At 39.3% G+C, this 12,691-nt stretch overlaps 1 protein-coding gene across 4 annotated transcripts in view; it reads left to right on the forward strand.

Moving 5' to 3' along the window:
• The first annotated feature begins 366 nt into the window (after nt 1-366).
• Nucleotides 367-12,691, forward strand: part of mtss1 (MTSS I-BAR domain containing 1) — a 104,716-nt gene continuing 92,391 nt past the window's right edge. For 2 of the 4 annotated variants that reach the window (XM_010903508.4, XM_010903511.4), the window contains exon 1: nt 367-1,190. In XM_010903508.4, coding sequence (XP_010901810.2) covers nt 1,119-1,190 — 72 coding nt within the window. In that variant the 5' untranslated portion in view covers nt 367-1,118. The remainder of the gene's footprint in view (nt 1,191-12,691) is intronic. The other 2 variants (XM_010903509.4, XM_010903510.4) reach the window with 2 other exon arrangements.

The following is a 12,691-nucleotide window of genomic DNA, read 5'->3' on the forward strand; positions in this document are numbered from 1 at the left end:
CTTTCGGTGTCCAACTCCGAAAAGCTGATACACTAACATTTTTAGAAACATTTGAAAAGATCACAAAAATAGGTTAAACTAAATCTACCTTTACTAAAGCAACTTGGAAAAATGTGTATACTACATTTAAACTCAGTTTTGCAAAAGAAAGTATTGTGTATTTCCAATAGTTAACTACAACTCTACATCCAATAAATAAATTAAATAGCTGTGGAAAACAATATCTGGATTTACATTTAGTTGAGCTACCGCTAGGTTACTGCAAAATGTCAATTACAATATGAAAACCCACCATTCTGTTTTTTTTTCATTGGCACGACTTTCTATAAGATTTTATTTAGAAGGCAAAATTCAAATTACACTTATTGTTGCAGGCTTCACACAGGTAGTCATTGTAGGCAACACAGTGAACACGCTAACCTTATTCTAACGATACGTGGATTCTCCCAGAATATTTGTTTTGCTCTCGTGGCTTGGTGAAAGCCCATGACACACATTTGGCAAGCAAGCTGGAACCGCATAGGAGTAAGGGGACAAATGACTCGATTGGAACAGAACCATTTTCACTGGAACATGGGGAACAGAAATAGGCTTTTTTAACCAATTATTATTCGCGGACTAGTGAGTCATTGATCAAGGACTGACGTGCCAGTTAGCTGGACGCACGTTAGCTAGCTAGCTCCTCGATAGTCCGGTTTTGTCAGCCAGATCCATTGCCTTGCGGTGTGGATGTAGATTAGATGGATTAGATGCAGTAATATTAGATAGGTTATTCGACGGACTTTATATTTGAGTTAGGTTTATTTAACCATGCCATTTTTTCTCGAGGGTGTATCAAGTTGGTTGGCTAGTTAGCTACCGTTACTAGCTTAGTTAGCCAACCACTGACTGAGTTTTTGGTGGAACTGTATTCCACGTATTGTTTTCTTCCCAGGGTTTGTAGTTTTACTGTTCCAGTAACGTTAGATATTCTTCTCTTTCTGGCTTCATGTTTTTCAGCTTATAGCTTTAAAACTTTGCAGAGATTTTCCTCCTATATTTACTATTTATTTTAATGAATTAACTTCGCTAAAAGCCTATATTCGTAGCTAAGCCTTCAATTCTTTCGACTTGGAAAAATGGATGCGGGTATTGAAAAGGAATGCAGCGCCCTGGGAGGGCTCTTCCAGATCATCATGAACGACATGAAGGTAATTGAAGTTAACATTTAATTTATAACAAATAATTAGTTATGGTAACTAAAAAGTCAAAAGTTAGTCCAATGTATTACTTTTGCTGTACTAGACTACTAACTAAATTAATACCAATTTGCAACTGGCTTTATACAGTATATAACCTGTCTGACCGTAGCCAACTTTCTGGCCAACCTACACAACTGTTTGATTACACTGGTTTGTTAACCCAAGCTGAATAGATTAAAAGCAGCCAACCGTTTTAATAACACTTATTTTTTACAGTGTGAATTAGTAATTTACATCATTGAGCAGATCTTATGTAGAACGACTTACAGTAGTGAGTGCATACATTTTATATCACCTTTTCGTGATGGGTACCGATGACTCTGCCGTTGTAAACGCTGTTCTGTGATAAACCTGGCCAGGACAATGGAAGATTGTGGATGTTATCTTTTCAATTTGCCTTCATCAGATTAACTTTTTCTGATAGTATTAGCAAAACGAGGTCGTTACTTATAAACTACACCGTACGTCTAAATACGGCCAACAAGGGCACGCACCTTTGAGTTGGAAATGTTCGCACAGTTGAAATGGACATTGGTCGTAGTTAATGCAGAACACGGCTCGTATATGCAAAAACACTAATGCATGTTCTAGTATTGCATAACCTTCCAGTATACCAACACGAAACAACTGGCTGTTTACTGTGTACAGGAGACCTCTCGGGTAAAAGGAGACCAACAAACGACTTTTTTTGGTCATAAATGAAATCAATAGGCCCACGTTTTTTTCTTAATTGTGGAATATTTATATGAACACTTGAGTTGGACCTGAATGAAAGCCCATAAATAGTAGATAGACCAAGCCTATGTTTCAGTATCTCAAGGCCTATTTCTTGCTTAATATTCACACCTCACTTCACATGAATCCCTAGCACTTCATGTTCTGAACGCCTACCTGTGGAAAATTCACCACCATGTAAGTGTAAGGTTACAAATCAGCCAATAATCAAATATTAAGTTTCTTTGCCCTGTTTCCAGATAAATTGATTTCTGTATTGTATTGTTTTTGCATTTTGTGCAACCCTACGATCAGCTAGAGAGTACTCTAATCAGTTGTTGAAACAGGATAGAAATGACCAGATTACCCTGTTAGAAGCCCTGTCAAGTCGTCAGTATTTTATAAAAAGGGAGTTCTTTCAAATGATTGTTACAAGCTTTTCCATTAATTACAATTGCAAATGAACTATAAATGTTGTCAATGTTTTCTAGCCATAATGTCAAAATACTAAATGTGTTAGACAATCTAATCAGCAAATCTTTTGTATTGTCTCTTAAAACTATAATTTCCAAATGAAACTACACTTAATATATAGACTAACAGTCTATAATTATGTTACAGTATGCATTAAACAAACATACTGATGAGTTCAAATTCCAGTGAATAAGAAAATATCCTAGGAAGGAAGCTTAATAGGAATAAATTATATATAATTAGTCAACAAAAACCAAACAATCTGTTCAACAGTTGTTGCCGGGATGCACAGGTATGCTTTCGCTAGCCGTAATCATTTCCTGTCCTTGGCCGTTAGCCAGATTTGTTTAGTCTATAAGAAATAACCAGTTGTTACTGCTGCCAAGTGAGTCAATCAGTGTTACAGATATTTTTTGTAAATGGCATCCTTGTCGAAATATCGACAATTCAACTATTTGTTTTGACCCCTTCTTGAGACTGGTGAATTCATGCAGGGACACCATCCTGCTATCTTGGATTAAATAACCTCCATGATCCCCATCTAAAGGCTTCTTAGACCTTTCTTCATTTGCCCTCCAGAGCATTACAGGAGGAGATTTCATAAGACCTTCAGTGATTTGGCACTGTCAACCAGAGAGCCCACCCTCCCAATTATTTTTCCACAGTTCTCCCAATGTCAGTGGTGATTGCACGCACCGCCTCTCTCGGGATCAATAGACCTTTTCCATGTCTTGTGATGGAGGAGTGTGTGCTTGTTAGTTTGCATATGTAAAGGGGAGAGGGAGCAAAGAAGGGAGAAGAAAGTGTTGTCTTATGTTGTTTTTGCTGATCTTAACGGGAGTGTCTATGTGGGGTATTACTCAATGTAGCCAGATACAAAATTAATTATCCTCCTGCTTTTGGTTAATGCTGTAGAGATTTCATCCCCTAATGCCTGTGACTGCTATCCATTGCCGACTGACATTGGCAAGGGGAGTGGCATTAAGCATGTGGATGCAGCACTGAGAAACATGCCAGCAAAGCAGAATGTCACCCACCATCTGGGAACTGTCAGGGATGTCACAATACAACATTACCAACGTTGTGATTTTTAAGATCGTAATGAATTGCCATCCAATACTGTGATTTTATTGCAGATGTTTTTTAAACATATTGCTCACCATTCAGTCTTGCAGAGAGAGAAGACAGAGCCATGTGAATGAAGTTTGAATCAGTCATGGAATTAAAATGTAAAAAATAATTTAGAAAATGTTTGGTGGAAGTACAAAAGCTATTAAAACTATAAAACTATTATACAGTTTGCCCCCCCCCCCCCAGCTGGTGTTGGTTTATCAAATATAACTAATCATTTAATGGTAATACATCATGTGCCTAATAACATTTCATCGCATATTGGCTTGCCTTCTTATGTCTGCTGTCTCCTTTACAGCCTTATGGGATGGCTGCAACACCTAACCTCCCGTGCCTCCCTGATTGGGAAATACTGGAGATGTGAATGCTTATTGATTTCTGGCTCTTCTATATTGGGAATTACATAAGCCTGCAACACTAATCTTGCCTAGCTAGACACATTTCCTGAGTCTTTCAGCCCCCTCCTCACCACGTGTAAATGGTGCTACTAGTGTCTCGCATAGATGTTGGCTGATACGTTACACACAGAATGGGATCCTGCTTAAGATGTGGAGGGCCCTGTTATGTCTCTTGGACAGCACATAACACGTTTGCCTGTTCATCCTGGTACAGTGAAATAACATTGGGTCATTACATGGCTATTATATCATCGGACACCACAATCGTACTGTAGTAGTCTAAATATTAGTGGTGGGCACCCATTTTACGATATTGACATGACCGAGTAATTTGAGAATTGATTTACTCGCTCACTACCTTCAAAAGAAAATAAATCTAACCACAGTAACTGCTTTGCTATACAGGTGGCTAGCAAAGCAAGGCCTGGGCACTAATACTTTGCTGGCTATAAGCTTCAGTAGCTATGTTATAGTAAGCCTAGAATAAAGCTGTTTTCAGTTACAGTGGGGAGAACAAGTATTTGATACACTGCCTATTTTGCAGATTTTCCTACTTACAAAGCATGTAGAGGCACTATTCATCTGTGAGTGACGGAATCTAAAACAAAAATCCAGAACATCACATTGTAAGATTTTTAGGTAATAAATTAGCATTTTATTGCATGACATTAAAAAAATCTTACAATGTGATTCTCTGGATATTTCTTTTAGATTCCATCTCTCACAGTTGAAGTGTAACTATGATAGAAATTACAGACCTACATGCTTTGTAAGTAGGAAACACTGCTGATTTTGCAGGTTATCAAATACTTGTTCTCCCCACTGTATTTTGCGATGGATGAACTGCACCGACAAGGGACGTATAGATCAAAGTTTACACAGAGCAGTTTACATGGCGTAATGGTTATCTTTTCAACTGTCACTGTTTTCTAAGGTAACGGCCCAGCCTTGGAGTGATTAGAGTCATTGTTTTTATTATAGGTACTGCCCAGCCAGACTAAAACTTCACTGGCTACAAGCTTCAGTAGCTACATTGTAGTAAGCCTAAAATAAAACCGTTTATGGCTATATTGCGATGGATGAACTGCCCTGGTAACGAATACATTCCTCTCGATGTCGATTTACAAAGCGAAGTTCACATAGGGTAGTGGAACCAGCCATGGCATGATTGGAGTCGTTTTCATTACTGTATAACTAGCCATCTACAGTAATCTCTAATTTAATGAATTGAATGTAGTGTAGCGACCCTGTTATACCTGTTGTTGGTTTGGATTTTAGCAGATGTCGGGAATTAGTTTTAAGGACCATGGAGTTTCAACTAATTGGTTTTACAATGCAGAAGTATACTGACACCACTTTTCTACACAAACATAGCTTAGTGGCGTAGTGGTTCAAGACTTAGTTTCCTAAGTGACAGACTATGTGCAGTATATACAATCTTGTGACCATTCAAACGTGCATATCTTAAATGTTGTTTGCCAGGAATGCAAGCCAGTCGACTTGCTCTGGATCCAGGGCTGCTCGCTTTTTAATTACAATGCATCCTGCTATTGAAAAGACACATTCAGAGTGCACAGATGTGCCTGGCACAAAAGTAATTTTTGGCTAGTTGAGCAAGGTGTGGATATTTCAGGCCTGCTTTTTACCACCATTCGGGTGGATTGTTATCTGCTGAGATTGGTGTTCCTTGACATAGCCGTCTCCTGCATCAGTTATATTTTTGTAATTTTCCGTTTCTTCTTTCCCACGATTGTTCGTGTTTCCAAACAGTTCACCCATTGCAGTCAGCACAGTTTTTCTACTAGCTTTTTTTTCTGAGGTGCCATGTTCCTTTCTTAAACTAGTTTTATTTCCGAAATGCTGTATTGAATGGTTTCAGAGTGTCATGGATACTCCAGATGCAATTTTGTTTTACAGTTGATGACGACTTGAACTTTACAGCCGTATGTTTAAGGGTTAGGGCTGTGTTGTTTCAACCAGTCCAGTATTTAGTCCTTTCCTTACAGCAAGGTTAATTGTGTGAACCACGCACAGGATGTTCACCAAATTGATATCTTTCTACTGCGTTGACGTTATTCGGTGCATTATCAGTAGTGACGTAAATCACTGGCTCATATATTAAAATCTTCCAGAATTTTGGAAATATACTCTGCAACATTTGCAGATTTTTTATTTTGCAGTTACCAAGAATCAGTAGTCCCGTGGGCTGTTATGGTAACATAAGCATCAGTAGCTAAGGAGGTCCAACCATCTGTAGTTAAAGCAATGTCCTTACATTCATACAAGCTATGTTTTACATTTGCTTGAGTGGTATCATAGAGTTTTTAACTGTTCCTAGAAACTGTCGTGCAACTTGGAATTATGTATCTCGACTCCATTTCACTGTAAAATTCCCTTTGTTGACCGGGTAATACAACAGAAGTGTTGACAAAACGCGGTAATTTGTGGCTGTTTAGGGCATGAAGGCCCAGGCGTTTCTGATCCCTTTTCATTAGCATCATATACATTTTAGAATAAGAGGTTTACCTTATAAATACCAAAATGTGTATTTATCTAACTTTGCAATTATCGTTGAGCCACTTTTATAATTGATCTTGATAATAAAAAGGGGGATCTCAAAAATATCGGTATTCAGTTTTACCGTTGTACCCCTAGTGTACATTGTCTGTCTAGTTCAGAATGTTTGTAGCTTTCTTATCAAATAGCTTTTATCTGTTTTTTTTAACATTACGTCACCCCACTCAATTTGATTCTAGCTAACTACCACTTTTGCTAGCTTATGACTCGCCTCATAAGTCAACAAAATAGCCAGCTAGTACATGGGACAAAACATGGATTATTGCACTATACATGTATTCAGTAGCTAATGTTACACGTGGAATGAGTTTTGTTGATGTTCAATATTTATTCCACAGTTAAGTCTTTTTTAAGAAACCAATTCAAATGTTAAATGGCGAACTGGTCAAAGGTATTCAATTACACAACAAATTGAATAAACAAACCATTTTGTTTCAATGTTTGGGTTGACCTCACTGTTTAATTTTTGTGACCCAACTTGTAAACAGTACTACACTAATGGAGAAAGGTAAAAAGAACAAAAATGAAATTAAGAAATGTTTCAGTAGAATCATTTTGTAACTGGTATTCTAAATAAACAGGAGGCATCCAACACTGAACAGTAGGCACACTACAGGAGGATGAATGAAGCTTGAGTCATAGCTGTGTTTCTTATGGTGCTTTTCCACTGCAGGTACCGGCTCAACTCTAATTGCCTCGCCTTTTCTGCTTTTCCATTGCGCAAAAGTACTTTTTTTGTACCTGCTCCTTTGAGATTCCAAGCGAGCTGAGTCGATACCAAAATCAATCAATCAAATTTAATTATAAAGCCCTTTTTACAACAGCAGTTGTCCCAAAGTGCTTTTACAGAAACACCTGGCCTTAAAGCCCAAGGAGCAAACAACAGTAGTGTTGAATTTCAGTGGCTAGGATAAATTCCCTAAGAAGGCCGAATTTTAAGAAGAAACCTAGAGGACCCAGGCTCCGAGGGGTGACCAGTCCTCTTCTGGCTGTGCCGGGTGATATATTAAGAGTCCAATTGGAATAATTAATAAATGCATGTGGGCTAAATCCAGAGTCTATTTAAATTTAGACTAGGTCAGACGTATGACCAGAAGGACAAGGACAGGGGCAGCAATGGGCCCCCCGAACCAGGTACTCTGCAGGTGTGGACCAGGACCTCATGTCCTTCTAAAGTTTAAAACGGGAGGAGACTGGGAAAATTCAGAAAATGCATTCCTCATATCAACAACTTAGTGGGGAAGGAGAACTGACCCAATCCCCCAGCACAATAGTATAGCAGCTTAAAACCTTGGAACTGAGACAGGGGGGTCCGGCGACACTATGGCGCTACCCGGGGGAGGCCCCGGACAGGGCCCAACAGGCAGGAAATCAATCCACCCACATTGCCAGGCATCAACCAAAGGGACACCCACCAACCTCAACCACCCTGAATAAGGGCAGAGTATTGCCAGCAGAGTACAGCCCAATTGCACAAGTGCGCAACAGAGAGACAACAACAAGCCAGTGACTCCGCCCCGGAGAGGCATTGGAGGGAGGGCATCCTAGTGGTGACGAGAGCCCACCTGGCAAGACAGCAAGGGTGGACAGTATCAAGCCTTCTGATCACCTTCACGCCCCCGGGCCAGGCTACACCTGATCATAAACCGTGCTGTAGAGATGAGTTTTTAGTAGACACTGAGTTTGCATTTCTAACCTTAATTGGCAGATCATTTCACAGTAGTGGAGCTCTAGGACAAAAGGCCCTGCCTCCGGCTGTTTGTTTAGAAATTCTAGGTAAAATTAATAGGCCTGCATCTTGCGAAGGTTACGTGTAGGTATGTATAGCTGGATCATTTCAGCAAGGTAAGTCGGAGCAAGTCCATGTATTGATTAATAGGTTAACAGTAAAAACTTAAAATCAGCCCTAACCCTAATAGGCGTTAGGCACTAATTGTGCCCAAATAGTGTGCAGCACTAATTGAAGTTTATTTATTGATTTGTCAGGGTAACTGGAAAGAGCATTGCAGTAATCTAGTCTAGAAGTAACAAAAGCATGGATACATTTTTCTGCATCAGTTTTTGATAGAAAGTTTCTGATTTTTGCAATGTTTTGAAGATGAAAATAAGCAACTCTTGAGACATATTTTATATGTTCATTAAAGGAGAGGTCAGTGTCAAGGGTTATGCCGAGGTTTCTTACAGTTTGTTGGGATACGACCATGCAGCCGTCGAGGTTCACAGTGAGATCTGCTAACAACGCTCTTTGTTTCTTGGGTCCAAAAACAAGCATTTCTGTTTTTCTTTAGTTTTCTTGTCATCCACTTCCTAATATCTGAAACGCATGCTTCCAAAGTAGCTAATTTTGGGGCTTCTCCATGCTTCATCGAAACATATAACGGTGTGTCATCAGCATAACAGTGAACATTTACATTGTGATTTTGTATGTTCCATAAAAAGCGGAAGACTTCAGATTGGACAGGAGTGACATGCAGCAAACTGTTCTGCTGTTAGCCATCCAGTGTCAGATAATTGTTTTATGAGACGAGAACAACGCATCTTTGCAGGTCTGTCCCAGGAGTCCTTGCATTGAAATGGGTTTATTTCAGTGCCCGTGCATAGGGCCAGACTTGTAATTTAAGCAATCACATTTTCCCAAAACTCCTCCTGGTTTGGACCGATGCACTGGTGTTGAAATCAACTTGTTATCCCTGTGAGAGACCTGCAAAGACGTGGCGTTTTTGTAGCCTACAAAAGGATCTTGTCTTTTTCTATAGGCTTACTGGCATACTGGTCAAAGTAATACTTTCAAGTCAAACAGAAGCAGCCTACCAAACTTTCTAACAAATTTTGCAGTCTGCAATGTATTAAGACAAAAGTTACAGCTCACGCGGTATAAACGCTGCCTTGTGTACAGTAGTCTTATCTTGACTCAGTCAGTGTGGTATTATAGCCGGCAAATAACAAGGCAATTATTTATACCTTTTAATCTGGATGGAGGTGTTATGTAGGTTGTTTTAAATGTGTTGGTGTTGAGTTGTTAAGCGTATACACTTATCTAATTTAAATCTTTAATACTTCAGGACGAAATTTATATTCTTACGGGGTCGTCTGTGACCCCGTTATCCAGGTTTACTTTACTTTTCAGTTGCCACTTTACGTTTAAAGCTTGTCAACTTAATAGAAAATTGGCGTTCATTCAATAGATTTTTCTGTTAACTGCAGGGTTTTCATTAGTTGTCAAATGCCGGCTTTTCGCTGGTATCAGGTGTAGTTGTATGATATCCTCCATTGTTGTTCCCATGTGTGTCTCATTGGAGGTGGCGTCATGGCAGTTTTCCAGTGATGTCTCTATGGGTATGTGCAGGGTACTATCTTCAGTGGAAAACGAACCGAGGCGAGGCGTTTAGGGCAGAGTCAAGCTGGTACTAAGCTGTGGAAAAGCTCCCAATGCGAGTAGAGGTGAGGCGGTGCAGTGGAAAAGTGCCATTCATTTCTGGTAATCGGGTAGGTGTCAGTGCAATCAAAACTCATTGCTAACAGAATCTTACATAGAAGTTCACACATGAATGTGTAAGCCCAGTTTTTGACTCAACCGTTTTATCTATACACACACCTGTCTTCTGACTGATATAACCTATCGAATGTGTCTATGTATGCTGTAATGTGAATGGTAATGTTCTGTTGCTTAAAGGTCCCATGACATGCTACTTTTTGTAGGCTTTAATATAGGCCATAGTGGTCCCTAGTACTGTATCTGAAATCTTTTTTCAAAAATTCAGCCTTGCTGCAGAATTATAGCCACTACAATAGTCACAGAATGAGCTTCCTTCAAACGGCCCGTATTGGTGTCTGTGACTTTAAATTTTAATGAGGATGAAAAAGGCGGGGCAAGGTGGTGGGTGGGCTTGGCCTTTACTATCTTGCGGCAAAGGTAACGTGCATGTTTACCGGTATGTCTGGATCATATTGCAATGGCACGAAGACACATTGAAGCATTTCAGTTTGACCCAGAATCCGATCCAGATGGAGAAGCAACGGATGAAGAAGTTGCAACTCAGCGCCTCCAGAAGGATGTTTCCGAATGGTTAGTTAAAAATATTATGTCTATATGATACTTTGTTAGGATGTCTGATTATCATGTAAGTTAAAGCTAAAGCTAATCTGCTTTTGCCTTTTCATGTTTCTCTGATTTGTGATGATTTTAAAGCTGTGTTAGCATCTATATCAGTAAATATTCTAGTTTAGAGAAGAGGGTTTTTTTAAATGTAAAAATTCTCCCTTCATATCATGAAGTCACGTTATATATAAAGCCTATATATTTATGTGCGCGCAGGAGTAAATAATTTTGTTGTGTAACATTATGTACATAGTCGTCGGTGAAATGTTTGCCACAGACATGCAAAACTTTGGGAAGCTGTGTCGGCGCTTTTCCGGAGAAAATGAAATCATTCCACTGGTTCTTCTGTGGCATGTACGAAGGAAGTAAAAAAAGGCTTCGTTGCTCATCTCTACATCCTATTACTGAGCAATTATTGTGTTTCCTTCGCTCAAAAGCCATGATGCCCCTCCTCGTCGCGTAGACAGATTGAAGTCGCGCTCACACACATGTGTGCCTCACACCGGGCTCTATTTAAATTCTTTCTCTGGGCGGGCAAAGCAGAAAAAGGGGAGTTACCATGGGAGTTAACAATTTCTCCTTGCGACGTCACAAAGAGACGGGTCCAGATCAGCCTGTTTGATTCTCCGTTTTCTCCAAGTCAGAGAAAGATAGAAAATGCTCAATTTACACCGAATGGAATTTTTAGAAAATTTGGGACCATATATAGGCTAGGTGAACTCATATTAATGTTAAAAAACCTCACAAAATGAAAATTTCATGTCAGGGGACCTTTAAAACACGCTTTTACCATTGTTGTTTACCTCAGCAAAAGTTTGCTTGTTTTGACACTGACGTTTGATTTTACGGTGCAGTACACACTAGCACTCAGCAGGTCCGTTAACGTAGATCGACCAGAGAGCACTGGTGCTTCGGCATCACCTGGGACAATAGGCCCATCCCTGACATGAGTGTTACTAGGGTAATGTTTTTTTTTTTTAAACAACACTTTTTAAAAACAACACTGACTTCACTTACCTGTTTTAATGTTTTTATTTTTTACAGAACACTCATTATCTGCCACGTTAGCTGGTCTGTTTGGCAAGGTTTGGTGTCAACGCAGAAAGTTACCTGCATTTGGTGGGTGGTGTGTGTTAATTTCCCCCGCTGGTCACAGCACCCAATCAACTTCTCTACATCACTGTGAGAAACGGGGGTGTCACAACAATGAATCCCACCTGGCTTTTACACTACAGCCCACAAGGATTCAGAATCAATGGTTCGTTTTTACTTTTGAAGTTCCACATATCAAGGACTGCATGGTCTTCCATCTAGGGTGAAAACATAGCGTTCTAATTTGAGATTAAATAGCAGAGTGCTGAACCTCGTTAGTGTATTATTTGTTACTGGGCTATCAGGCTGTCCTAGCCTCCCTAGGGCCCTTGTTAGCAGCAGTTGAAGTGTAGAGTGGAGTTAGACCATTTAATATTTTTTTTGTCTTAATTATTTATCAGGAATTGGAGCACAGGAGGCTCATGCTGGTTTTACAGTTGTTTCAGCTTTAGAGATGATTTAGTATGTTAACGTACACCAATATTTTTATGGCAGTAAGCTGACTGATATTTGTCATAAACTGTTAGCAGTTTATCTGCATATGGTCAAAATTCAAGTAAGTGTACTCTGATTAAAACTATCTTTCAAATTATTAAGACATGTAAACAACTTCAAATGCACTTCTTAATCGCAGATTATCTGTTGACACAGAGCTGAAGGTATGCGGCAGAAGCAGTTTTCATAGACAAAATGCATTTGTCTGAAACAAAATAACTGGTGGAATGTTCATTTTGATTTCCAGTTTTATTTTTCTGGTTTATCAGGAACCGGGTTTCATGTCCATTTTAACAGGATTAAATATATAATTCTTCTTGAAAGCAGTTAATTGTTTTATTCAACCTAAGTCTAACTTTTTGAATAATATGTCTTATTGTCTGCACCTAACAGTGCCTAATAAAAGTAGCTACCTGTTTAATATTTAGATGCAGCTTTTTAATTGGAGAGATTTGGCCAGCTGCCATGCT

This window comes from Esox lucius, chromosome 17 (genome assembly GCF_011004845.1).
Source record: "Esox lucius isolate fEsoLuc1 chromosome 17, fEsoLuc1.pri, whole genome shotgun sequence".
NCBI lineage: Eukaryota > Metazoa > Chordata > Actinopteri > Esociformes > Esocidae > Esox > Esox lucius.